At 52.4% G+C, this 23,298-nt stretch overlaps 2 protein-coding genes and 1 long non-coding RNA gene across 3 annotated transcripts; 2 read left to right on the top strand and 1 right to left on the bottom strand.

The window, feature by feature from the left end:
• Positions 1–1,147: 1,147 nt before the first annotated feature.
• LOC116886125 lies at positions 1,148–13,895 on the top strand. Its single transcript, XR_004386090.1, has 2 exons — positions 1,148–1,743; positions 13,713–13,895. It is a non-coding gene; the product is annotated as an uncharacterized LOC116886125 (long non-coding RNA).
• Aprt (adenine phosphoribosyltransferase) lies at positions 1,873–4,147 on the top strand. Its single transcript, XM_032887463.1, has 5 exons — positions 1,873–2,062; positions 2,193–2,299; positions 3,255–3,388; positions 3,582–3,660; positions 3,771–4,147. The coding sequence occupies exons 1-5, from the start codon at positions 1,971–1,973 to the stop codon at positions 3,911–3,913; spliced, it is 555 nt and encodes a 184-aa protein (XP_032743354.1). The 5' UTR covers positions 1,873–1,970; the 3' UTR covers positions 3,914–4,147.
• Positions 4,657–9,460, bottom strand: Cdt1 (chromatin licensing and DNA replication factor 1). The gene is made up of 10 exons (XM_032887464.1): positions 9,215–9,460; positions 8,584–8,742; positions 8,354–8,505; positions 7,755–7,952; positions 7,519–7,664; positions 7,275–7,372; positions 6,368–6,556; positions 5,992–6,144; positions 5,706–5,907; positions 4,657–5,349 (listed from the first exon to the last, which is right to left on the bottom strand). Exons 1-10 carry the CDS (start codon positions 9,428–9,430, stop codon positions 5,189–5,191), a joined length of 1,674 nt encoding a protein of 557 aa, XP_032743355.1. The 5' UTR covers positions 9,431–9,460; the 3' UTR covers positions 4,657–5,188.
• Positions 13,896–23,298: the final 9,403 nt, after the last annotated feature.

Here is a 23,298-nt window from a genome sequence, read left to right as displayed (position 1 = left end):
CTTCTTGCCAACTGGATACTGAAAAAGAAGAGGCCCTCCTGCCCCGGTGGCCTTGGTCACCATGCGTGTTCCAGCCCGGTGTCTGAAGCGCTGTCACTTTGCCACACTGTCCCTGCATACGTTTCAACCTTGTAGACAAAAGAGGGTTTCAGCGTGATGCCAAGGAGCCACCATCTTGCTGGCCATCCGTCCTCACCCCCAGGCGGCCAACCCCCTGAGCCACCCTGCCTCTTTTCCCATTGGTTACAAACAAAAGACAAAGAGCACATTTTCCAGTCAAGGCGATGCTGTCACCGCCCCATGGAGATAGGAAAATGCTATCCTAAATTTCTGGCACTGTGGGGCCACTTCTGTACCTGCTACCTGCCACCCATCATGTGTTCCACATAACCTCCTCATCCTATCTCTGAAGGCTCATGGGAGCTGTCCACCATGAACAGGTTTGCACATCTGGGCAACAGCTGCAGTGCCAAAGCTGAGCTGTAAGGTTGGGAACTGAGGGTGAAGAGATTGAGAATAAAGGAACAGGAGGTGCGTCCGCTCTGGGAGCCTCAGTTTTGTTTGTGGGTTGGTTGTCCGCTTGTTTGTTTTAATACAAGGTCTCTCTGTGTAGCCCTGGCTCTTCTGGAACTTACTCTGTGGAACAGGCTGGCCTTGAACTCAGAGATCTGCCTGCCTCCTCCTCGTCGAGCACTGGGATTAAAGGCCTGTGCCATCATGGCCACCTACCCTGGTTTTTACACTAGAGATTATGATGGGAGACTGTGTTAGATGTCCGTGTACCTATGGCATGAACGTTCCCTGGGGAGACAGAAACACGTGCTCCAGATAAGATTCCAATGGCCGCCTAAAGGAACCATTTCATCCAATGAGTTCATTGCTTACAAGAACAGGAATGACTCCCAAAGCAGCTCCATCGCCCAACTGAAAAGTCTCAGCCCAGCATGGATGACAAGCTCCCTCTAACAGAGGCTCCCTTCAGTTAACCGCCCCCCCTGTACATATACTCCAGTGCCTCCACAGATCATCTCAGATGGAAAATCTGCCGCTCACAGGGAGGGTCCGGGAAGGAATGGTTAGAAACCATTGGACCTTCCCCATACCTCCATTGATGACGCATAGGCCAATCTGCAGGATGTCTTTTGAATAATTACAACTGCCCTGAGGATGATAATGGCTATTATACTCAAGAGGACGGTCTTCCACACCATTACCTGTAGACTCAGGTACCGTGCTAGGAAGGTAGATCCCAGTTCTGTCTCTGGCTATCTGGATCTTCTGGTCCCCACCCCAAAACGAGGACGCATTCTGTTGCAAAGCACAGGAGTATCTGTGACCTCAGAATATGCATTCCTTACCCCGCCATGCGACCCTGATTCCTTCCCCCGCACCTCCACACACAATGCACTTCCACTTATGGATCTGAGAGTATCCATTAAACTCCCTTCCTGGCTAATTCCAGGAAAGCAGGGACTGAATCTAAGGCCCCTCGCACTGCGCGCCGGAGCACAGTACACGGAGCGAAGGGATGCGAGGCCAAACCATGCCAGGGGGACCTGGGCAAGACCGGTCCCTGCTCCCTCAGGTCCAGAAGGCTGGCCCCGGGGAAAGCCGAACTGGAAAGGTGTGCGAGAGGCAAAACCAAAAAAAAAGGGTGATGACAGGACGCCCATCCCCTTTCCACCCATCTATCTTTGAGGTAGGGATGCTTGTGTTTAGGCAGCTCAAGAAATTTAACCCCGGGTTTTCCTTTGATGTCACACAGGATTCAAGTAAATGTATTACTTCCTGACTGAGGCCACACACCCAACCTCGCAGAGGCCACGCCTCTCTGCCGGCCCCGCCCATCCCGCCCCTCGTGCTAGCCCTCTTTGGACCCAGGAGCCCCGCCCATAGGGGACGCCCCGCCCTTGTTTCCCGGATTGACTTGCCCCTGACCTGCAGACACCCACCTCCTCCCTTCCTCTTACATGCATGCGGCCATGTCCGAATCTGAGTTGCAGCTGGTGGCGCGGCGCATCCGCAGCTTCCCCGACTTCCCTATCCCGGGCGTGCTGTTCAGGTGCGGTCCGGAGCCCGCGAGGCGTTGACGCCGTACTCTCAGCCCCAGGCGCAGGCGCGTGGGCAGTCTTGGGGATCTTGCGGGGCTTCTGCCCGGCCACACGCGGGTCACTCTCCTGTCTTGTTCCCAGGGATATCTCGCCCCTCTTGAAAGATCCGGACTCCTTCCGAGCTTCCATCCACCTCCTGGCTGGTCACCTGAAGTCCACGCACGGCGGCAAGATCGACTACATCGCAGGCGAGTGGCCTTATTAGGCCGTGCTTGTCCCCACGGTCCAGACCCACAACCCTTTTCCCCTTCGTGTCACCCATAGTCTACCCCACACCCATCCCTTTTTCCTTCAACCTCTGACCCTTCGTCTTTGGTTCCTCCCTGCCTTGGGGTCTTGTTTATCCTGGATGACTACAGAGGCTCGCTCTCCTAGAGATGAACTCTGCTCTGTCCTTGTGCCCAGAACCAGTCCTTCCTCTTTTGGGGTACAAGGCTGGCCAGAACCCTGACAGCATGCTGGGAGGCGTACATGTGTGCTTTGAGAGGACCTTTGAGAGAGGCCCAGGAACCTCCAGATGACGGATATCCTTGCTTAGGCCTCTGGGATGAGCTAGATGTTAAATGGGACAGTCTGGGGCGTGCCTGGGCAGACCTCAAACCTGGTAGCCTCAGGGGCTGCTTTTCCCCAAGACTACACCAGAGCACCTTTCTCTTGTTCCCCTGCACAAGCTTGTGCTAAACAAGTGCACACCAGGCTCTGCGACTGAGATTAAGAAACGCCCTGGGATAGCTGAATGTCCACCAGGAGTGTCCAGAGGGAGGGTGAACACCCCAGAGAACAGAGTGGCCCTCACAAGTGCTCAGGGACCACAGTCCTTTTGCCCACTTCACTTCCTATTGGTACCCCCTGACCATGCTGTAGAAATTAGGGTCCAGGCTTCCTGGAAATGGCCTGTAAGAGAAAGTGCTCCTGGGCAGATGCTGCATTTGACAGATGGCAAGAGCCACCATAGGTGACCCTGAGCTGTAAAGAAGGCAGGTAAGATCCCCACGGCTAAGATACTACCCAATAGCCATCAACATTCTAGCTATAGTCAGCAAGACCTAGTGTTCCTAGCCAATATTGACCTCTCCATCCCTGGCCTGGAGATCCCTATGCCTCTGGGCTCCACCCAACACCCTTCCCTCCTTACCCTAACAGGTCTGGACTCCAGGGGCTTCCTGTTTGGCCCTTCCCTTGCTCAGGAGCTGGGGGTGGGCTGTGTGCTCATCCGTAAGCGCGGGAAGCTACCAGGCCCCACTGTATCAGCCTCCTATTCTCTAGAGTATGGGAAGGTAAGCAAGCCATGGGTGGAGGAAGGGCAGGGTCAAACCACCGCTGCCAGTGTCTAGGTGTAAAAGTGGGTGCCCGGAGAGGTTGGGACATCGGGCCAGGTTTACACCACCAGGAAACACTAGAGGCTAGGGAGAGGTCCAGTAGCCACTTGTCCGCACCTAGACTCTCTCTTACACTACTTCCTGTCTGCAGGCTGAGCTGGAAATCCAGAAAGATGCCTTAGAACCGGGGCAGAAAGTGGTCATTGTGGATGATCTCCTGGCCACTGGAGGTAAGGACTACCCCAAGACGTAAACTGGTTTCAAAGGGTCAGGCCCTGTCCGGGGTGCTGACTCAGCAAAGCGCTTTAACACCTTCTCTTTCCTTGTCCCGTTGCCCCAGGAACCATGTGTGCAGCCTGTGAGCTGCTGAACCAGCTGCGGGCTGAGGTGGTGGAGTGTGTGAGCCTAGTGGAGCTGACCTCCCTGAAGGGCAGGGAGAAGCTGGGACCTGTGCCGTTCTTCTCTCTCCTGCAGTATGAGTGAGGACCTGGCAAGGTGGACACACCCCTTGATAATTAAGTACACAGTGGCTCGGCCCAGGGCACCTAAGTGACCTTTGTAAGCTACCGGCTGCCCTTTTGTGAATGAGGGCATTCCACTGGTTAGCAGATAGCCATGCCTATGGATCACCTGGAACCTTGCATTTCGTGCGCTTGCCACACCCTCGAGTAAAGCAGAGCTGTGCTACTGGAGGTCAATAAACGGCTTTGATATACACGCTGCCTCTCTCCTCACCTTGTTGCATGGGTCACATTGCATGGCCTCCAGAGTGACACTGTAGGGACAGGGACAGGGGGTTCAGCATCTGGATGGACCTCCTCAAACAGGTGGACCCCTACCTAGGAAGTCTAACAGCTTCATTAACTCACTTTTCCAAGCTGTTATTCTTTTAGGACCAAGATGAGACAGGGTTTCTTAATATAACCAGCCCTGGCTATCCTGATTTGTAGCCCAGGCTGGGCCTCAAACTTAAGAGATCCACCTGCCTCTGCCTCTGGAGTGCTGGGACCAAAAGTGTGCATCACCACGCCCAACTCAGTCACTATCCCCAAAACCCTATTTTGTTGCAGGACATGGTGGGGTACACCTTTAATCCCAGCACTTCGGAGGCAGGCAGACTTCATAAATTCAAAGCCAACCCTGGTCTATATAATTCGAAGAGCCAGAGTTACATAAACTTCCAGAAAAATAAATACTGCACAACAGCCTGGCACCATTTAAAGAGATTTTATGGTGACAGATTCAGTTTAATCTCACTAAGTAGTATTTTATTTAAATCTTACATGACTTTATTAAAAAGCCAAAACTAGCAGTCACATGCAGGGCCGTGTAAGTATAGAAGGTTTAAAAAGAAACCAAACTCTACATGTTTACAGAAGGTCCAATTTCACTCTCAGATCACCACCGTCCTGCGAAATCAGGCCAGAGGTCCAAGTTCTGTGCAACTCTTAAGGCTCTGAGCTCTCGCAGCTTTCCCAAGCACGGAGAGGCGAGGCTATGCTGGCCTCACCTTCCATCTGGCCCTTATGAGTACTTGAGCAGTTTGTGGAAAGGGCATTCAACATTCCCTACTCTCCAGAGTCTACGTCCCCTATAGCTGAGTCTGGGGTACCCCAAGGCCCCAGGAACCCCTGCAACACCAGCACTTTGAGATCCACGGGCACCGTAGCTGCCCGTACTGGGCGACAGGCCCTCCTTGGACCCGTGATGCAGACAGGGAAGCTTAAGTGCGTTGTCTATCAGGCAAGGAATTCAAAGTCACAGCCCCTCGGCGTGGACCTGGCGGGCCAGCTTCGCGGTGAGGCCAGCCAGGTCAGCGGCTTTGTCCAGCTTGACGTAGGTATCGGTGCGAACGCGGTGCAGGCTGAGCCAGTCTGGCAGCAACTCGGCCAGGAGCAACAGGTGTTTCTCCATCTCCCCTGCGCAAGTGGATTGTGGGTTTAAGCCAAGGTGGCTTACTCAGCTCCCTCACCCAGCCAGGCGCCTGATACCCCACACCAGGCCTTCGTCAAGGCTTATCCACTGCTATGTAGTGGATCCAAGCAGAGCCATGGGGTCCCCTGGACACCGTTCAAGCACCAGGAGCATGAGAAGCAAAGAGGCAAGACGCACATGCTCTGAGCCTGGTGAGCAGGCTTACACGTGGCAGAATTGGGGGGCCAAACAAGACCACGGCAGACCAACTGACCCTGGTCAGAAATGGGCCCAGCTCCCTGCCAAGAATACAGGGAGCACAACCATACCCACCCTCACCCCTATCTTGCTTTGCACAAACCTGGGCTCAGGGCGGCTCGGGAACTGTCTACCATCCGTGCACAGACCACTTCCATGGTGAGCGCCGGCTTCCGCTCAGACACGAAGACACCGCGCAGCACACGGGCCAGCTCTGGCAAACGTTCTAACCGCTGCAGCCGAAGCTCCTTCTCGGGGCACCTTGTCATCCGTGCCAACTGCTTCTGGACCTCCTTGGCTCTTATCTGCGTAGGGATGGGTCAGCAGCAAGTGGTCACCAAGGGCCCCCTCCTGTCACCAAGCCCCACTACGTAGAACCCAGGACTCACCCGCTCCAGCAGTGCTTGCGACACACCCTTCAGGGCACTAGGAGAGGCAGCGGGCGGGGTGGCTGGTGGAGTGGCTGGGAGGGCTGGACTAGAGGTCCCAGGGCTACCAGGCTCAGCTGAGCGCAGGGCCAGGTTACTCAAGGCCTTCTCCATCTGCAGGGTAGGCACAGGTCAGCGGTTGCAAAAGGTTCAGGAACTTCTCAGCCCTGAGGGCAGCTCTTTGCACGGGCTCCCCCCCTAACACAGCCGGGTGAGCTGCCTGTGTGCCCACAGAGCACATCTTTCTGCCCTTAGCTGAGGAGGTACCTCCACCCAAGGGGGTCAGGCTGTCATACTCCCTGAGGAGAAAGGACTACTGAGGCCAGAGGAGTCTCACCTTGGGCGTCATCAAGTTCCGGGCACGGGCCAACACTTCCTGGGCAGTGGTGAGCTTCTCTGTCACGGGAGGCTGGGGCAATTCGGCCGGTTCGATATCAGGCACCTCATCCACATTGAAACGCGGGTGCCAGCGTGTCAGCTGGTCTTCGGGCACCGTCATGGGGGGGTTTAAGGACGCCAGGAAAACCTGGAGGGAAGAATGTTGGGCAACTCCATTTCACTTCCAACCAGCAAATTGTTAGCCATCAACTTAGCTTTTGTGTGTCTAGATACACAGCCAGGTATCAAGAAAGACATCTTCCTAGCACAGGGCCATGTCTGATTAAATGACACAAAGGTCCTCTCAGGGTCTCCAGGTAATCCAGAGTTCCCCAGCTTGCAGATTCCAGGCAGCTCTGCCCCAGCTCCAGCCCTCCTTACATTTAAAGAGAACCATAGCAACAGACTGGGATGGCTGGTATATGATCCACCCAGGGAGTGGCACTATTGGGTGTGGCCTTGAGTAGCTGTGTCACTGTGGGTGTGGCCTTGTTGGAGTGGGTGTGGGCTTTAAGACCCTCATCATAGCTGCCTGGAAGTCAGTATTCTGCTAGCAGCCTTCAGATGAAGATGTTACTCCCAGTTCCGCCCGCACCACGTCTACCTGGATGCTGCCATGTTCCTACCTTGATGCTAATGGACTGAACCTCTGACCCTGTAGGCCAGCCCCAATTAAATGTCCTTATAAGAGTTGCCTTGGTCATGGTGTCTGCTCACAGCAGTAAAACCTTAACTAAGGGCATGAGAGGAACCTTTGTATTTAAGGCCAGAACAGTGGCTGAATAGGGAGCAGAGTAATTAAGACCACGTCCACTTAGAGCAGGGACGGAAGCCCCTTAATTGCCTCCACAAACCCGGGCACTCACCTTGTGATGCTCCTTGACGCGTTCCACCAGGTTCTGCCGGAAGACTTGCCGGCGCTGCAGGAGGCCTGTGGCTGTGAGCTGGGTGGCACCATCAGCCTCTGTAAGGAGAAACCGTGGTGAGGCCAGGCCCATCCAACTGTCCAGCCCATGACTGAGATCAAGAACCCCGCCTGGAACCAACACCTCGAGCTCACCCAGAAGTCCAAGATGAACAAGAACACCCAGGGCCTCGCCAAAGACTCACCCTGGCCCAGCAAGGGCTCGATGGTGAGTTGGTAATCAGATCTCTTGATGCTGTCCTTGAAGGTGGGGACGTTGCACTCCTGGCGGAAGGAATACGACTCGGGGTACACGGTTTTGATCTGGCCCATATTGTGCTCTTCAAAGCGCCTACAGGAGAGGGCAGAGTGAGAAGGACCGGGCAGATGGACAAGGGGTTGGGAGGGGGGGCAGCTAGGCTCCCTCCCCCACACCACTCACTTGCGTATCATCTCCTGAACACCTTGCTTGACTTTAGCAAAGGTGACGGTCTCAGAGCGGTTGTGAAGCATGCTCACGATGGTGTCCATGCTGCGGAACATCTCGGCCAGCACCTGATACTTGTACGGTAGGACAAGGCCGGGGAGGCCAGGCTGGGCCAGGGCATGGAAGCGCTGGTAGGCAGGAGCTTTGTCGACACTGTCAAAAGGGGGGAGCGCTACCATCAGACTATCAAACCACACGGTTTGACCCGCAACCTCAAAACGACCCATTTGCAAACGGTCAGCAGACCTAATGCTGCCTGTGAGGGCAGCCTCAGAAAGGGACGGGAAGCCTGATGCACACACTAGCAATGCTCTCTCTGCTTGGAGAGGCAGGCAGAGCCGCAGACAGGCACAGAATACAGAGCTGTTCATGGTATTTAGAGAGAGCCAGGGGCAGGAGTGACAATGTCCCTTTCAGGTGTGGGAAGTGCCAGGGAGGAGGAGACTGGGGTATCATCTAGGCAATCTGGCCCCTTGGCCATCCACCCACTCAGACCTCACAGTGCCTCCCAAAGGCCTGTCCTCTCCTGGAGCTCGTGGTCCACCGGGACTCACCATGGTTGCTCTGTAGGCTCCTTGGCATCTGGGGTAGAAGGCTCCACAACATTCTCTTGGACTCTCGCTCTCAGGGCCCGTGCCTGGGCTCCCAACTCACGTGCCCGCCTCAGGCAGGACTGGAGCTCGGAGATGGAGTCCTGGGAGGGGACCTGGGGACATAGGCATTGTCGGTTCTGCAAGTTACGCACATCCCTGCCCACAGCCCACCCTCAGTCCAGCCTCCTCACCTTGCTCTGCTGTGGACCTCTAGAAACTGTAGTACTCTTTGTTCTCTTGACGGGGGATGGGCAAACGGAGGAGCTGGGGTCAGTTGGAGAGCTGGGGTCAGCTGGGGGGCTGGGGTCAGCTGGGGAGCTGGCATCAGCTGGGAAACTGGGACAAGAATCCTGGTGATTAAGACACAGAACAATAAATTGGTGGAGGTTGGGGGGTTACCTGCTCGGCCTTCAGAGCCAGAACTAGACTCTTGTCAGTTCACTGGACCCGGAGGGCAGGAGTCAGGTGCTAAGGGGTGCCTATCTATTGCTTTACCTGACGCAGCAGTTAAGAAAGATCCACCTGGTCTGTTGGGCTTGTTCCCCCCTTGAAGCAGCTGCCAGGCTTGACTCTCCAGTGCCCTCTCTCCATTTCAGGAGCTCTAGCCTAATCTTTTGCGTAACACCCACACCACCACGATCACCCCTGCCAGTTGCAACTTCCCAGCAAGCCCAGGTGCCCTGTGCACACGTCTAGGGAAAGGAAGGATCGCCTAGCCTCTTCGCGACTCTTCCTCCCTCTATCTTGGCGCCTAGACCCCTGCTTCGGCGCCCGATAACCAGGATCTCCTGCCCTAACCAAGGGTCCTCTAGGGTCCCTCACCAATCCAGGTAGCCGTAGCCTCCGGCGCGCGGGCGGCGCGGGCTGGTCGCTCCCGGGTTCGGCGTGGGGCCGGGCGCGCTTGCGGCTGCTGCTCCGGGTGAACTCAGGTGCCACGAGCCCACCAGGGCTCGGGGTGAGACAGGTCGACTTGGCTCGCGGAACCGCAAGGCCCGGACGACGGCACGCATAGAAATCGGTAACACGACTCTGCGCCATGGCGCCAAAAAGCTACTTCCCGCGGATTTCGCGCAATTTTCGCGGCTTCTGCTTTGCCCCGCCCGGGCCGTACCATCAGGTACAGCTCTGGGAGGGGGAAATGTGCTCGCTCCGGAGCATGCGCTCCAGTGTGCACCAAGACACGCATGCGCCATGCCGGGCCACCTCCCCGCTGCGGCTTTGGATTGAGTGACCCAGAATGGGAGCCGCCGGAGGGTGGGGTGGGGGTGGAAGGTTCGGGACAGGATACTGTTTGACTCCTGTGCACTGGCGCGCTGACGTGCGGCGTAATACATCCGCTAGCCGCATCGTTTCCGCGCGCTGCTGGGCTGTGGCGCGTAAGGGTCTCAAAGCCACTTGGCGCGCAGCGTGGAGAGCGGCGGCTGCGGCCCGACAGCTCTTGGCCCAGCAAAAAGATGATCACGTGAAGGGAGACGCTTGTGCTCCTGTTGCTCACAAAATAATAGCCTAGTCTCGAAGGCTAGCGGAGTAGCTCGGTCTGAGTCATACGCAACTGCTGAGTGTCTGGTCGCGAGCGCGAGATGAGTACACAGGACGACTCATGCTGCCGAACAGGCTCCAAAAGCATCTCATTTTCCTGGCCACATCCGGGCTAAGGAGTGCAGAGGCTGGAGTTACGCCATGGCAGGAAGCGGCCTAGAGACTTGGGAAATCAGAGAGGCCGCGCAGGTCTGCTTTTCTCATCACCAGGCAGTCGCCCAATGCTCCCAACACTCCTGGAGGAAGTGGCCGTGCAGACAGTGCTGTCATTTCGGGCAAAGGTGGGGGGCGGGGGGCGGAGCAGGACCTGGGAAACCTAGGTAGTTGTAAGCGCAAGCTGCACCGAAGACTTCTCCGGAGGCGAGAGCGTGCACAGTCCGGAGAGCATCAGTCTAAACTGCATGTGCAGCTGTGGAGTAAAGGAGCAGGATTTAGAAGCAGTAAGTTTGGAGACTTATGTTCCTTCCTCCTGAGTGTGAGCCTCAGGGCCAGGTCCTTTCTGGAGGCTTAGGTGTAGCCATAGTGACCATTCTACATTTGTAAAACCACCCCTGCAAAGTCGGCCTTTGAGAGGACCCAGCCTTGGAACCCCTCAGGAATTCTTGGTTTGGCCCAGTGACAAGGCAAAGCCAGCTACCGCCTGGTCACAGCTGATTAGTAAGTGACGCGTGGCTGAGCTGATCGCATGTTCTAGGATCAGAGAATGCTCTGGAGAAGGAACTACCGCCCTGCTTGCTAGTGGTCCCCCTTAATGTAGGACAGCGGCAAACGAGGGCAGTTCCAGAGGCAGCGAGCCAGACACAACAACTTGGGAGTTTGGGAATAGAGTCCTTTCTTTGATATTTGCAGCGATGAGGAATGGAGGCCATGCCTCTGGTCATGTCCAGGAAGGATTTTCTAGTTTGGGCTAATGGAAGTGGGAAGGCCCACCCTAATTTGGATGTGACCATTCCATGGGCTGGGATCCCTGACTGAAATTAATTTAAAAGGAGAAAGGGCATAGGTGTGGAAACCTGGCAGCACTTCAGAGGCTGAGGGAGGAGACTCTAGTTCAACCCTGGTCTGCGGATACATGAAACCCCGTCAAATAACTTTTTAAAAATTAAACTAGGGGCTGGGGATTTAGCTCAGCGGTAGAGCGCTTACCTAGGAAGCGCAAGGCCCTGGGTTCGGTCCCCAGCTCCGAAAAAAAAGAACCAAAAAAAAAAAAAAAAAAAAATTAAACTAGGCCAGGTGGTGCTGGCAAATCTTTAATCTGTCCTGGTTCTTGAAAGGCAGAGGCAGGTGGATCTCTGAGTTCAAAGCCAGCCTGGTCTACAAAGTAAGTTCCAGGACAGTCAGGGCTACAGAGAAAAACCCTGTCTCAGAAAATAAATAAAAATCTTCTTGCTTCTTGACTTTATCCCAGCAGGTCTAAGCCAGAACTACACTGAGAAACCCTGCCTTCCCCCCCCCCTTTTTTTTTTTGAGACTTTGTAACTGGGGCTGTCCAAGAAACACTGTTTCAAAAAAAAAGGAAAAGAAAAATCCACACGAGACATGGTTAAAGCAACTTGTAGGAAGGATATATATATATATTTATTTATTTATTTATTTATTTATTTATTTATTTATTATGAGTGCACTGTAGCTGTCTTCAGACACACCAGAAGAGGGCATCAGATCCCATTACAAATGGTTGTAAGCCACCATGTAGTTGCTGGGGATTGAACTCAGTACCTCTGGAAGAGCAGTTGGTGCTCTTAACCACTGAGCCATCGCTCCAGTTTTCAGCTTTTTTTTTGGAGCTGAGGACCGAACCCAGGGCCTGTGCTTGCTAGGCAAGCGCTCTACCACTGAGCTAAATCCCCAAACCCTAGTTTTCAGCTTTTTTTTTTTTTTTTTTTTTTTAGCATCAGGTCCCATTACAGATGGTTATGAACCACCACCATGTGGTTGCTGGGATTTAAACTTAGGAACTCTTTTTTTTTTTCTTTAAAGATTTATTCATTTATTATCTATAAGTACACTGTAGCTGTCTTCAGACACACCAGAAGAGGGCATCAGATCTCTTTACAGATGGTTGTGAGCCACCATGTGGTTGCTGGGAATTGAACTCAGGACCTCTGGAAGAGTAGTCAGTGCTCTTAACCGCTGAGCCATCTCTCCAGCCCAGTTTTCAGCTTTTAACGCCTGATTTGATAGTACAGTTCATCACAGCAGCAGGCACAGTGGGGCACAGTAAACCACAGTCAGGAGAGATGAGGGGCTGATTCCCAACTTTTCTTATTTAGTTCATTCAGCGGTGCCACCCACACACAGAGTGGGTCTTCCCTCCTCAGTTCAAGCTTTTTGGAAACATCTGCAGAGACACACCAAAGGTATGTATGTGTTCACAGCGATTCTAGTTACGTTTGGTTGGGTTTGCGTTGTTCTGCCGCAACAATGAAAAAAGTAACCCTCTCTCCATCTTCACCCTCACCCCCACCTTCACCATCCTCCTCGCCACCTGAGGATGGATAAAGTCGCCACAGATCCTCAGTATTGATGACAGCCATGTTCCGGCTTTGCCTGGCTTGCTTGACCCACCCTGGTCGCACCAGACCTGCTCTCTGCCGAGCTACAATGTCGATACAGTTACAGAATGAATTGCAGACCCTGCTCTTCTGCTGCTACATCCCGGTGTCATCCATAAGAAACAGTGACAAGCAGTGAGTCTCTTGCAGCACTCCCGCTGCCTTCAGATGCATTGCATGAGAGAGCACAGCTTCCATCCATGTTTGCTAAACACAGCTTCCATCCATGTTGGCTGAACAGCCGGCCCCTCACCCTGCGGTTGCCGTGGCTCCTCGGTTCATTCAAAGGGCTTCTCTGGGTCAAACCAACATGCGGGGGAGGCGGGGGCAGAGACTCTAGCCATACAGCAGGTTAGCCAGGGAGCTGGGCCTTCACTCCGACTTCCAGCTCTCTCCCTGCTGCTCACCATCACTGTCCCAGACAGCAAAGAGTAACTGACTCAGGAAAACAGGCTCGTGGACGCCCTCAGGGACCTGCTCGCCAAGGATCTCTTAGTCACCGGCAGGCAGCCACGGAGGAGCCCTTTGTGGTCTTGGCTTTTCACTCAAGGTTTGTGGCCAAGTCTAGAAAGGCAGCTTTCACCTTCAACGAAGGCATCTGGGTCTCAGTCAAGACTGATCTACACTTGGCTCCCTGTCTGCCAGACAACTTTGGAATGCATCATGGACGGGATAGAGCAGGGTGGAGAGGGAGACGCTCCTGCTCACCGCATGTCAGGTGACACCACCAGTTTCTGCCCCCTCCAAGACTCAGATTCATTGACATTCCCGGTTGTCTTGTCCTATGGAACCCACTCCACAGCAAGGTTGCTGTGAGGCTCCCGGGAGGAAGAACTGAGAGCCCTATTTTATCTCAGGGATGGCAAACACCTTCTCCTTACGCATATTTTGTTTGGGAAAGTATTAGGGGGTTAGGGGGAGGCTAAGGCTGCCTTCACCGCTCTCTTAGTTTCTTTTCTGTTGCTGTGCTAAAATATCCTGACAAAAGCAGCTCCAGAGAGAAAGAAGTTATTTGGCTCACAATTTCACAGCAATAGAGGGACAGAGAGGGAGCTGGTCACATCACAGCCGGAGTCAAGCACAGGGAGCAATGAAGCAGTGGATGCTAACGCTCAGCTTGCTTTCTTCACTTATTCAGTCTAAGCTCTCCTGCCAAGGGAATGGTGTCACCCATAGTGGGCAGGTCTTCCAATGAACTTTAATGTAATTAAGATTATTCTTTCTAGGGCTGGAGAGATGGCTCAGCGGTTAAGAGCACTGACTGCTCTTCCAGAGGTCCTGAGTTCAATTCCCAGCAACCACACGTGGCTCACAACCATCTGTAATGGGATCCAATGTCCCCTTCTGGTATGTGTGAAGACAGCTACAGTCTAATTACGTATATAAAATAAATAAATCTTTTTAAAAAAGATTATTCTTTCTAGGCACGCCTAGTGGTTTCTCTCTTGGGGGATTCTGCATTCTGTCAAGCTGACAAGTAACCATTGCTTTCCTTGTGTGGGCATCTAACATTGCTCTGTTCAATGGAGACATGGTGCAAGCTGGGTGGTTTCAAGTTTTCAAGACCTTACAAAAAGTAGTAAGAATTGGGGTTGGGGATTTAGCTGGGTGGTAGAGCCCTTGCCTAGGAAGGCAAGGCCCTGGGTTCGGTCCCCAGATCCGAAAAAAAGAACCAAAAAAAAAAAAAAAAAAAAAAAGTAGTAAGAATCAGTTGGCAATAATTTTTTCAAACTTTTATTTTGTTTTCAGTTGTGTTCTGGTTTTATTTTTATACATGCACTGGTGTTTTGCCTGCATGTATATCTGTACGAGGGTGTCAGGTCCCCTGGAAGAGGAGTTACAGACAGTTGTGAGCTGCCCTGTGGGTGCTGGGAATTGAACCCGGGTCCTCTGGAAGAGCAGCCAGAGCTCTTAACCACTGAGCCATCTCTCCAGCCCTGCTTTGTTTTTGTTTGGGTCCTTTACCTGCGTGTATGTCTATCACATGCACGCACTGCCAGCGGAGGCCAGAAGACATCAGATCCCCTGGGACTGTAATTACAAATGGTTGTGAGCTGCCATTTGGGTGCTGGGGATCAAACCCATGTCCCCTGAAAAAGCAGCCAGTGTTCATAACCACCGAGCCATCTCTCCAGCATCAGGGCGCAGTACTTGTGATAATTACGTTATGTCAGTTACGCCCTCCAAATGTCTCTCGAAATAAAATAAAACATTTATTTATGTATTCGGTTTGTTTGAGACACAGTCTCTCTTCATAGCCCTGGCTGTCCTGAAGCTCACTCTGCAGACGGGGCTGGCCTCAAACTCACAAGAGGTGCGCCTGGCCTCTGCCTTTTTTTTTTTTTTTTTTTTTTTTTTTTAAAGATTTTTTTTTTTCTTTTTTTTTTTCAGAGCTGGGGACCCAACCCAGGGCCTTGCGCTTGCTAGGCAAGCACTCTTAAAGATTTATTTTTATTTATATGAGTCCACTGTAGCTGTCTTCAGACTCACCAGAAGAGGGCATTGGCTCCCATTACAGATGGTTGTGAGCCACCATATGGTTGCTGGGATTTGAACTCAGGACCTCTGAAAGAGCAACCAGTACTCTTAACCGCTGAGCCATCCCTCCAGCCCTGGCCTCTGCCTTATAAGGGCTGGAATTAAAGGTGCTCACCACCATGCCTGGATAATACAATTTTTTTTAATGAGACATTTGACGTTTTCCTTTATTGCCAACCACCAAGCTCATCGCCTTGATCGTCCTCAGCCTCAGGACCAGCACCGTTATGGTCCTGGTGATGTTCACAGCTCCATCTCTGCTGATTGCATGGCCTGTGGTAGAGGGCAGAGCCTCCCCTCAGGATTCAGTTCCTCTCCTGTCTCTCCTGTTCCAGACTTGGTGGAATAGGGCTTGGTGAGAAGCCTAGCATAGACTCTGTCAACAGGAAATGACTTGTGACTGTCAGCCTAGATGGCGAACCATCCTGGCCACAGGTGGAGCCGTAAAAGTTCCAAGGCCACAGAGTCCTCACTAGCTACACAGCCAGCTAACACCATGACCCAGGGCCCCGAGGGCACAGCCTCTCCGTTTGGTGGAAGGTCACACAGTCATAGACTTGATGAAGCAGGGCGTGTGGGGGCCCTGCTTGAAGAGCACTGGTCAGCTGGGCTAAGCTACCCTCTGTCATACCAGCTGCCTGCTACCCTCCGCTGCCCACCGATGGCCACATCATTAGTCCTCCCTTCCTGGCAAAGGGTCTTTGAATTATTTGTAAGAACTCAAGAGAATATGCCTGGACCGGTCTGAATAACTCAGTAAAGCCCTGGCGGTGCCTCCAACATTTCCCCAACCTGCACGGCCCATTCAAGGAGGAAGCCAGGCCCCAAGCATGATGAGACAAGCAGATTCATCCCAGGGTCCCTTCCCAACAGCCCCTCTGGGCTGCCATTGCTTTGCCGCTCCTCTGCTTATGCCTTCATTGTGGAAGAAGAGCAGACACTCCTGAAGGCCCAGGAGATCTCACAGTGCGCCTCCCTCAGTACCACTTTAACTGCCTGAGCAACTGCTGGCCTTCCACGTGCTGCCCCCCTCAGGCAAAATGGCCAACTCCTGTTACCTGCAGCCCTGGGAGGGAACGTTGGTAAGGTCTATTGTTATGGGAAGCTCCCATGATTCCTTGGCTCCCAAAACATGCCAGTTCATATGAGGTGCTCAATTTTCTTGTTTCTGGCAGCGAGTCTCCATGGCCCAGCAGCTGGAGAGCAGGTAATGTAAGTTTTCTGGAAAAGCCCACAGATTTGTATCACTGGAGGATGGCATTTAAGGCCCCCCGGGAAGATGAAGCAGGAGGATTGCTTCGAGTTTGAGCTATAATGTGAGACTCTTGTCTCCAAAAAAAGAAAAATTCACTAACTGGGCACACCGCCACACGCCTTTAATGCCAGCACTCGGGAAGCAGAGGCAGGTGGATCTCTGAGTTCGAGGCCAGCCTGGTCTACAGAGCAAGTTCTAGGACAGCCAGGACTACACTGAGAAAAGAAAAGACCAAACCAGATGCAGCATACACAGGACCTGCATGTGAGACTCATCCCCTCTTAAAGACAGTGCTCCTCAACTGGCCTTACCAGGTGAACTATGCGCAGGTCCACTGGCCTCGATAAATGGACTATAAGCCTCTTAGGCAGTGCCAAAGAACAGACCCAGCCACAGTTAGTGGCAGACATGACATGACAGGTGAGGTGGCTCCAATTCTGGCATTTGGGACTTGGGGCAAAGGAGAACAATTTGTAAACTGAGGCCCTTGGGCTTTGAAGTTGTGTGACTGGATTCATGACCTTGAAAATGAGCCAGGGGCATTCATTCATTCATGGGAAGTGAGTTGGCCTTAAAATTTATCCTAACTCCAGGGACTAAGCCACTACCTAAAGACTATACATGGACTGACCCTGGACTCTGACCTCATAGGTAGCAATGAATATCCTAGTAAGAGCACCAGTGGAAGGGGAAGCCCTTGGTCCTGCTAAGACTGAACCCCCAGTGAACGTGATTGTTGGGGAGAGGGCGGCAATGGGGGGAGGATGGGGAGGGGAACACCCATAAAGAAGGGAGGGGGAGGGGTCAGGGGGATGTTGGCCCAGAAACCAGGAAAGGGAATAACCCTCGAAATGTAAATAAGAAATACTTAAGTTAATAAAAAAAAAAGTAATAAAATTTATCCTAACTATAGTGCAATGCTGGCTAGACCATGACCTAAACAGAATACGAGGAGCCATTTTGACCTTCCTCCTGAGGCTGGGGCGAAGGGGAGGGGACTGACAGTAGCAGCTGAATTGTGTGGGGCATGGGCAGGGAAAGCCACACAGAAGGTGGAAGGCACGATATGGCCACATGGTGACCAGCACAGAGCCTTTAGGCCTTTGGAGAAGCCCTGCCTGTGGTAAGGAGAAAGAGACAGACACTCCTTAAGGAAAGAGGAAGATCCTAGACCGTGGGAGGGACCTAAATGGGCAGATGGCAGACGGCAGGGGGCAGTGGTGGATCCCACCTCTGAGAACACAGTCTGATGTTCCCGACAGTCCATCCCCAGAGAGGAATCTAGGCGGGAATTCTCAGCATTCCTTCACCAAGCTGTGCCTGAGGCCTGAGAGGGAATCTGTCTACCTCTCCTCCGGACTTGTTCCCCTTTCAGTTGTGCCTCCACACAAGGAGAAGACGAAGGCAGCCTGCAGGCGAGCTTATCCCTCAGTGACCTGACTAAAAGGCCAGCTCAGGGCCGAGGAAATGGGATTTCACAGGACGGGTCTTTCATTGGCAGGGATATCTTCATAGGCAGCAGGAATGAGGCAGGCTGGTCGCTGGCCGAGGCCCTCGGCCTGTTGACTGATAGCCCTGTCTTCAGTCTCCCCCGATAATAAGAAACCCATTATAATTAGAGACCAGCCTAGTGAAGGGCTTAAAGAATCCAGAGGTGAGAGGGAGGTCCAGTGGGAGAGTGAGGGGCCTCAGGTCCATGTAGTGGGGTGATGTGTTGAAGCCCAGGGACCCTGGCTTTGGGGTTTATTTTTTCCTTCCTCAACAACTGCTATAGTAGGCGACTGAAAGAAGTGACAACCTGGCGGCTCCTAGGCGTGGTTGAGGAGGGAGGTTTATTGCAGATATGAGGGAGAGCAAAGCCAAAGGCATCCAGAAGGGTCCAGACTCCACTAGGCCAGCACACCGACCTGGGCCATGAGAGGAGAGGGGTGGGGGAAAGAAAAAGAGGAAGAGAAGAGAGGGACGGGAAGAAGGCCAAGGGAGTGCTGAGGTTACGGAGGGTCAGAAGGTGGGGGAAGGGAGGCAGAAGCCTCACCCCTAGGGGAGAAGGGGAGGTTTATGGTCGGGGAGGGACCAGGCTCTGGGAGAAGCCCGCAGGTGCTGAGTGAAACCTAACAGTGGGAATTACAGGAACTACATCAGGGACAGGACAGTGTACACACACACACACACCCATAAAAGCCAGAGCTACACACATGACAGGCTAGCGCTTTACCACTGAGCCACACCCCCAACCAAGGACTGGGGACCAAAGGCTCCGGCAAGGATTGTTCTTGGGCCAGGCCCGACAAGGAACAGCATGAGAGGCAGGAGGACCAAGTGGGCAGACGGGGCTCCAGAGGCCTCAGCTGGGCTATCTGAATAAAGCTAGGCACTCAGTCACAGTTAAGGGTACTCGGTGAGCTGGCCACACCTCAGGCCTTGGGTATTTACCCAAAACGGTCAAGGGCAGCTATGCCCCTTTAGAAGCAGACACGTGTGGGCACATGTCTACCACCGTCAAGTCATTTTCCATGCCAACAAAGAGCTATAGCAGGAGGTACGCACAGGAGATCGGCACAGGAGGTGCATGGTTAGCATTGGGGTTGCCATGAACTCCTTATTGTTTATGGACACAGGAGTGCGGTTTGATGGTTAGGGCCAGCAGTCAGCACGTCGCCGTGGTGTCTGATCTCTGACTTAAGGATTCTCTGGGATCGGATGATTCTCTGTGTTGGCCCTGGAGATGCCAAGTCACTGAGATAGCCCAGGAGCTCTCAGACTTGTGGTCATGATGCTTATACCCAGGAGGTGGGGATGTCACAGGGAGATGCTCCAGGTTTCTCCACCTTAGCTGCCCAGACATGGCAGTGACCACTGGACAGTTAAAGAGTTCATGTGTCGGGCTGGAGAGATGACTCAATGGTTAAGAGTATTGACTGGGGGCTTGGGGATTTAGCTCAGCGGTAGAGCTTGCCTAAGCGGCAAGGCCCTGGGTTGAAAAAAAAAAAAAAAAAAAAAAAAAAAGTATTGACTGCTCTTCCAGAGGTCCTGAGTTCAATTCCCAGCAACCACGTGGTGGCTCACAACCATCCGTAATGGGATCCGATGCCCTCTTCTGGTGTGTCTGAAGACAGCTACAGTGTGCTCATATACATAAAATAAATAAATAAATCTTTAAAAAATAAAAGAGTTCATGCATCATTCAGAAGAATCAGGAGTTTGAGGTGGCATCCAGGTAGCTGTACGATAGAGGGAGACACTCTGGGTACTCTCTGGGGTGCTACCGGGCAGGTGCACAGTAGTTACACAGTAAAGACTGTTTACCCTGAGATCTGTAAGTACTGGTCATTGTCACTGAAAGGAGGGACATACAATCAGCGAATATGCCCTGAATACCCAAGTCTTTTTCTCTCACCTCTCCTCCTGACCTAGGCCCATGGGGCATGGGAAGAGGACCATCCTCACTGTGGCCAGCCTGAGTATACTTTCTGCCCCTCCCTGAGAAGCATTCGACATCTGTCTGGGGGAGTGGGAGTGCTGGGAGACACCTGGGCACCCTCAGCCGTAAGAAAGCCAGGTCATGAAGGGATAAGACAGGCTTCAGGGGGTTGGGGATTTAGCTCAACGGTAGAGCGCAGACCCTGGGTTCGGTCCCCAGCTCCAAAAGAAAAGAAAAAAAAAGACAGGCTTCCAGAGTGCCGCTGGGCCTTTCTTTGCAACCCCTCTTGGAGCTTCCTGACAAGGAGGAAGGGGCGGAGTTAGCAGTTTCATCCCTGAGTAGGGCCCGCCTCCACACCCAGCTATGGGCAGGAAAAGGGTGAGAGGGTGCGGGGCATGGGTAGCCAAGTCTGCGCACAGGCCACTGCTGGCTCTGTTCAGGTCTTGGAAGAGGCCAGGCTGCGGTTCCCTGCCTCTAAGGGCCAGGATGCGGGAGCCAGCCCTAGGAAGGAGGCCAGCAACCCTTACGGAGCTGGAGAGCAGGTGGTCGAGATGGTAACACCCTCTGGCTCTGGCTCACTTTGTTCCAGTGTTGGCCGGTACTGGAAGGCCTGCCCAGGGGAAGTAAGCCACTGCTGCTTCTAGAGACAGTGCAATGGTTCAGGACTCTGGAAGGCTGGCCAGGGGCTGTCAGTTATAGCTCATCTGTGGCCTGCCTGGAGACAACTTCACTGGGACGTTTGTGTGGTTCAGTGCAGCCCTAGGCTTGGATCTGGGTCATTGACTTCCCATTGGTTTGAGTTTATTCCTCCAAATTCCCCCATTCCAGTCCCGATCTGTTTTCACTGCCTAGATGGGCTAGAATGACCACAGACATCCTTCTGATGCCGAACTCGCTTGGAAAACACTGATGACTAATCTGGCTGCCTTCCCCCATCTTCCTCACATGAGTGTGGGCTGAACCCTCGCTCCTGCCCCAGCCCACTCCTGTTAATTTGCCAAAGGCTCCTGACCACAAGCCCTACTGGCATGCTTCCCAGAGGGGTCTCAACTACCAACCTCATTTTTCTCTAGTGTGTGAAAAACATCTATGTATGTTGAAATCAGAGGACAACTTCTGGGAACCAATCCTTTCCTTTGCCCATGTGGGTTCTCAGGGAACAAATTCAGGTAGTCAGACCCATCCTCACCCCTGAGCTGAACTGTCTCTCTGGCCTTTAGACCCTTAACTGTGTTTGTTTGTTTGTTTATATATTTATTTGAGACTTAGTTTCAAGTAGCCCAGACTGGCCTTGAATCCTCCCACTTCAATATCCAAGTGCTGGGATTAAAACCACCACATCTAGCTTCTTATTTGTTTTAAGACAAGATCTTAGTTGGATAGTGATTGTGTGCACTTTTAATCTCAGCACTAGGGGGCAGAGCCAGGTGGATCTCTGTGAGTTCAAAGCCAGTCTTGTCTGCAAAGCAAGTTCCAGGACAGCCAGGACTGTCATACAGAGAAACCCTGTCTCAAAAAAACAAAAACAAAACAAAACCCAAAAAACAAAACCAAACAACAACAACACCCCCAAAAAAAACAAACAAAAAACCAGACAAACAAAAGGCATGTTTGTACTCTGTAGCCCAGCCGTGAGTTTGCTATGACTCTCCCGCCCCTGCCCCCGGAATGCTGGGCTTACAATGTGTACTACTGTGCCCTGTGCCCAACTTCAATGACCAACCTTCTAATTCCGCCTGGCGTTTAGGAAACAGGAAGGTTCTAGCTACAACTCCAAAGAATAGACATTGACTCGGGGTCCTCGAGACTCTTGCCCAGTGTTAGCATGGGGACAGACTTGAGACAGGTTTTCAAGTGAGAAAGAGTGGACAGAGGACTCTGGGCTACTACCAGGCTCTGGAAGGTGAGGGTGTCTATAAATCTGTGTAGTGACTGGCTGGTGTGAATCCTTTAAACTTATGTGTCCCTGGAAGGGAGAGGGGACAAGTGGTACTCTGGATATGTTCTCCAGCGTGTCCCAGGTTCTCTCAACCTGGAGAGGCTGTCAGGGGGCCACCAGCTGCTGGTGACTTAGATGGAGGGCGGAAGAGATGGGAATGGCCTATCTCGTGGGGGTGACATCTAGATGGTGCCAGTTTCTGTGCCCAGGCCAAAACAGCCCTTTGGAGTAGTCCTGCGATCTGCGATCTGCAGGCAAAGGCAGGTACAAGCCAGCTTTCTCGATGAATTTTTTTCTGTTTCCAAGAATGGGAACTGGCACTTGGTAGAAATGTACTCAGGGAGCTGAAATAATAGCTCCCCAAATATCACATTTGCTAGCCAGGAGTCAAGGAAGCAAGGTGCTGGGGAAGCTGGCAACATGGCTGGCTCTGGGAATGGGTGGAGGGGCTTAGGATGTGCTGTTTGAAACGTGTGTGTGTGTGTGTGTGTGTGTGTGTGTGTGTGTGTGTGTGCTTCTTTTCATACAATACAGTTTCCCCTTCACTTCTCCTAGCCCCTCCCAGCCCCCCCATCCACTCCTCCATTGTTTCCCTTCAGAATAGAGCATGTCTCCCAGAGATAGAAACCACAGAGCATATCGAGGTATGCTAAAACAAGGCACAAAAAGCAAAACAAAACAAAAACAAAACAACAAAACCCAGCAACAACAAAAACCTATTGCTATAGTAAATCTCACAGCATCAACTTGGCCCTTTAACCTTTTTTTTCCCATTTTTTTTTCAAGACAGGGTTTTTCTGTGTAGCCCTGGCTGTCCTTGAACTCACACTGTAGACCAGGTTAGTCTGGAGCTCAGAAATCTGCCTGCCTCTCTCTGCCTTCTGAGAGCCGGGGCTAAAGATATGGAGCACCACCCTTGGCCATTTTAACCATTCTGAAGTGTGCAATTGAGGGACTTACATAATCTTCCTCTTCTTTCTCTTTCTTCTTCATTTTTGGAGGTAAAATGGCCCACCCTGGCCTCAAACTTGCAATTCTTCAGCCTCCTGAGAGCTGGTATGACTGGTTTGTGCCAACATGCCTAGCTCTAGAACCTTCTAAACTCCCATTCACCAATCTCCTTCCTCCCATACCCTTCTCTGGAAGCCGGTCTTCTTATTCTCTCTGTCTGACTCCCTAACTGACTTAATTTAGATACTTTTATGAAGTCAGATGGGATCCCAGCACTCAGACAAGCCAGGCAGAGCTCTATAAGCTGGTGGCCAGCCTGGTCTACACTGCAAGTTCTAGGCCAGCTACTGAGACACTGCCTCAAATCATAAAGAATGGCCAGTTGGCATTGGATAGATACAGTTTGTTTCCCGGTCCTTGGCTGATGACCTTTGGCCTATTTGTACCTTTTGCCCACTGAGGATAGTTTTGTTTTCAACACTCAAATTCCAACTTCTGTTTGATCATCCGTTTTTTGAGTCTTCAAAAGCCAACCAACCAACCAACCAACAAATAAAAAACAAAATAAAACAAAACCCTGGAATCACACGCCATTTATTCTTTGTGTCAGACTCTCACCACTTGGCTCAGTGTTTTCCAGATGTTTGGTGCTGTGGTGCCATAATTTGGTTCCCTTCTATGGCCAGGTACAACCCGACTGCATGAAGA

Source organism: Rattus rattus, chromosome 17 (genome assembly GCF_011064425.1).
Source record: "Rattus rattus isolate New Zealand chromosome 17, Rrattus_CSIRO_v1, whole genome shotgun sequence".
In the NCBI taxonomy this organism is placed as follows: Eukaryota; Metazoa; Chordata; class Mammalia; order Rodentia; family Muridae; genus Rattus; species Rattus rattus.
This window is presented reverse-complemented; position numbering and strand designations above follow the sequence as displayed.

What these genes read in the sequence shown, in the direction of transcription:
- Aprt (XM_032887463.1), top strand. Translation starts at nt 1,971, where the DNA reads ATGCATGCGGCCATGTCCGAATCTGAGTTGCAGCTGGTGGCGCGGCGC. An exon ending in ATCCCGGGCGTGCTGTTCAG is followed by an intron (nt 2,063 to 2,192) that starts GTGCGGTCCGGA and finishes TCTTGTTCCCAG; the next exon opens with GGATATCTCGCCCCTCTTGA. An exon ending in ATTCTCTAGAGTATGGGAAG is followed by an intron (nt 3,389 to 3,581) that starts GTAAGCAAGCCA and finishes TCCTGTCTGCAG; the next exon opens with GCTGAGCTGGAAATCCAGAA.
- Cdt1 (XM_032887464.1), bottom strand. Translation starts at nt 9,430, where the DNA reads ATGGCGCAGAGTCGTGTTACCGATTTCTATGCGTGCCGTCGTCCGGGC. An exon ending in GGAACTTGATGACGCCCAAG is followed by an intron (nt 6,145 to 6,367) that starts GTGAGACTCCTC and finishes CCTACCCTGCAG; the next exon opens with ATGGAGAAGGCCTTGAGTAA. An exon ending in CGCAAGCACTGCTGGAGCGG is followed by an intron (nt 5,908 to 5,991) that starts GTGAGTCCTGGG and finishes ATCCCTACGCAG; the next exon opens with ATAAGAGCCAAGGAGGTCCA.